Below are 3,414 nucleotides of genomic sequence, written 5' to 3' on the forward strand. Positions count from 1 at the left end.
CCCTCTCTCTCTTTTTCTTTGTGTCATGCTAGCGCCATATATTGTTTATATGGCTGTTTTTAAAGCTAGTCTCCATGGTAATGGCATGACCCCTGCTGCTGTTCATCAGTTGCAGGCCTGATTGATGGTAACCAGGCAGCCATAAAGGCTATCTGCTCTCTCCAGATATGGCCAGACAAACATGGCCACTGATTGCTGACCTACCAGAGGTGTTTGTTAACAAGGATGGATTCTGCAAATGTCTGTCTATAAATATTGGACTTTTGGGCTAACCAAYTGATTTGTGCAGTTTGAGTATGTGGTTGGATTTGTCAGGTAGGTACCATCTTTGCTTTATGCCAAAACTATTACTGGGTCACGAAACATGTGCAAAGCAAATTCTCTCAAGTAGAGGCGTGTTTAAAAATACATCTGCTCTCCTCTCCCCTTTTATGTTACCAGTGTATGTTGTAGAATCTTATTTTTATTTAAGGTCTCTTCTGCAACAGAGCAGCTGGCTGAGATTAAAAATGAGGAGCCGAGGGGGCTGTCACCACTTTCTCCCCTGTCCTCTCTTGCTGGGCTGGTTCTTCTGGGAAAAGCCTTCATCCTCGCTCCACATGTATGTCACTGGCCTTTTGTGAGSAACGAAGCACGCCCACAGAGTGTTTGACGTTTCCATACCTCCCTTACAATCCACAGGTTGTCATGGAAATGYGCTGGGTGGCAGTGGGTGCAGACTTACAGTGAAGGAACAGCCAGGGGAAAAGGGAGGTCAATTAGTCCCCTTTTCTTTTGTGAGTCTCTGCTTATTACGACCTGACCAGAAGAGTCTGGTCAGAACATTGTATATTGATCAAAATACTGGGAAAAACCCAGACAGTATTCTACCTCAAGGAGGCGTTGGTGTGAATGGCCTCCCCTGAAATGTGGTCCAAACTTTGGACCACATTTCAAACAAAAGTAAAAAGATTTATTTTTGTTTGCTTGCTGTGTTCAACCATCTCCCACAAAAATGAATAGCCCTCTTCTGAATGTTAATCTTCTGAAGTTGAAACTTTCTTTTTTATTGTTTGGATMTAGCAAAAAGACTTCTGAATAGCTTTCCAGACAACGAAAACAAGGCCCAGACCAGGAGGACAAAATCTTTTAAGATGTTTTAAAGCAGTTTTAATTGCATGTTCTTGTTAGTATCATGCCTTAAAATACCATAAAAGTATCTATTAAGAAATCATGATAGCTCTGTAAAAAACTTAATAAAGTTTATGTCATTTGAAGCAATGTATTGTTGCTCTGTAAAAAGAATACCTCAACAACATACACTTTGACATGGAATGTGCATTGTTGGGCTTTGTAACGATGGTCTCCTGGATTGTCACTGACTCAGGCCTTTATGTTTGTCAGGTTTACAAGGAATTTACTGCAATTTTCTGCCCTGGGGAAGGAAGAGGCAGGAAGAGGATAACTGGTTTGGGTGGTGATTTTGCTTGAGGAGTGCAGAGGAGATTGAGTGTTGCAGGGTGAACAGACAGGTAGATGTGTGTTGGAGATCCAGAGAAGTTCAACAACAGAAGGTCTCCAATCTGAGGGAATTTTTCTGCCATAATCCAAGAGCATATATTTTCATTCTGAAAGCAGGATTTCATGTCTTTTGTTCCCAAAATCTTTAGTACTTTTGCTTACATTTTTATTTTGAAAGCAGAACTTCATGTGTTTCTTCTCAAAACTTGTAACGCTTGTACTCAAAACTTCTCCTGGTGCTCAGACATAAGCCATGTCCAAATTCAGGATCTGCATCCTTCCTACATAGACCGGGTCCTTCGAAGATGTGAGTTCGGACAGGTCTAGCCTTCACCAACCGTCCCYGCCCCAACCTCAGCGTAACTCATGTTGCCTAGCAACCATGACATCGTGAAGCACAGAGTGGCAAAGAAAACAAACAACAGAGTCGAAGTTTGTTTTTTTAGCTGTAGTACTCCTGATTTCTGTGTAATTCTTCTACTTTTGTAGTAATGTCTGTTCCATAGTGAAACATAAATAAATAGATAGATAAATAAATAAATCTGTTAGTTTGGTTCTAAAATGTCCAAACATATAGGACATTTCTACAAGAAATAAATATAAGCAAATTACTCATTTTCAAATATAATATTTTCCAGATCTCAGATAAGACATTATAGTTAAATAAAACTATTATCTTTGAAGGCTTAACTTTAACCAATMAAACCAATTTGCTCAGAAATAAATGAAATACTTTAGTAAACCAAACATTTTGCCATCTGTGTTTAATTTCCACTCATTGGGGAAAGCTAGTGGGGGCTTTTATAGCAGTGTGCCGGGAGTCAGGCTTCTGTAAACCAAACCTGGAGCACTGACAGCTGACATCTGGAGCTGTCTGCTAATGCAGCGGGAACAGAAATGTCCAACAATGTCTGAGCAAAACTGCAATTATGTTGATGAACCGGGCAGATATTTGAGACTTATGCAGATACGTTCACACCTAAAAACGTTGTAAAATATCAAGTTGAATCACTTCAAGTGTAATATAGCAAAATAATTTGCCGCTCTTCACCGCCTTGCCTGAACACCCAGTTTGGACCCGCAGCAACAAATCCCAAGCAATGTGGAACTATAACGCACTGAGTGAATGGGGAAGTTTGCGTGTTACGGTGGAAAATTGAAGCACGTCAAAATGCATCAACACAACGAAGCTAATACAACATAAAAACAATGATATACTTGACGGAGATTGGCTACATTGAGGCTTACTGCAGTAAAAAAGACATATGGAGGATCAGATAGCAGGTAAAGCAGCGCACAGCTACAAACATTCACCCGGATTAGCATGACGGTCAGAAAGCTAAACAAATAACCCGCAAAATTATTTAAGTCTTCGAGCTGCGATGTAAGACGCTGGTTCTACTCTCACTGTTGAACCGCTGCTACGCTACAGGTAGTAATATTTCACAGRCGGAGCGCCGCTTCTGCTCCACCTGGTAGTGACTCTCACACCAAACCTCTGTTTAAAGCTGCAGCATCTAACCTAAAAAAATACATTTTACATACGTATTAAAACGTTCGCTGTTTTCACACATGGTCCACATTATGGTGACTATTGGTGCTATACGACAACCCATTCAACCTTGCACAGACAGTCAGAACTGCAGATCATGGAAGTTTAGTAGCTTTGTTTTCTGCATAAATAAATTACATACCAATCACACAATAGGTTCAGATATGGAGAGTGGGAGAAAAGTTTGTCTCTGGTTTGTGACAAGAATGGGTGAATGACATGAGGCTGAGAACAATATGAGGTGATTTTCATTGCTACTGTGACAGTTGACTTGGCAGTTGGGCTGGACCATGTAGAGTTTCCTGAAGAACACCAGCAGCTGTTCAGTGCTGGATGACAGAATCATGATTTGTAGGTGTTGT

General features: G+C 40.7%; 1 protein-coding gene across 1 annotated transcript in view; it reads left to right on the plus strand.

Annotated features, from left to right (window-relative positions):
- Positions 1-281: 281 nt before the first annotated feature.
- adgrd2 (adhesion G protein-coupled receptor D2) overlaps positions 282-3,414 on the plus strand; it is a 58,632-nt gene continuing 55,499 nt past the window's right edge. Inside the window, exon 1 of the mRNA XM_017306520.1 lies at positions 282-315. Coding sequence (XP_017162009.1) covers positions 297-315 — 19 coding nt within the window. The 5' untranslated portion in view covers positions 282-296. The remainder of the gene's footprint in view (positions 316-3,414) is intronic.

Source organism: Poecilia reticulata, linkage group LG9, assembly GCF_000633615.1.
Source record: "Poecilia reticulata strain Guanapo linkage group LG9, Guppy_female_1.0+MT, whole genome shotgun sequence".
Lineage (NCBI taxonomy): Eukaryota > Metazoa > Chordata > Actinopteri > Cyprinodontiformes > Poeciliidae > Poecilia > Poecilia reticulata.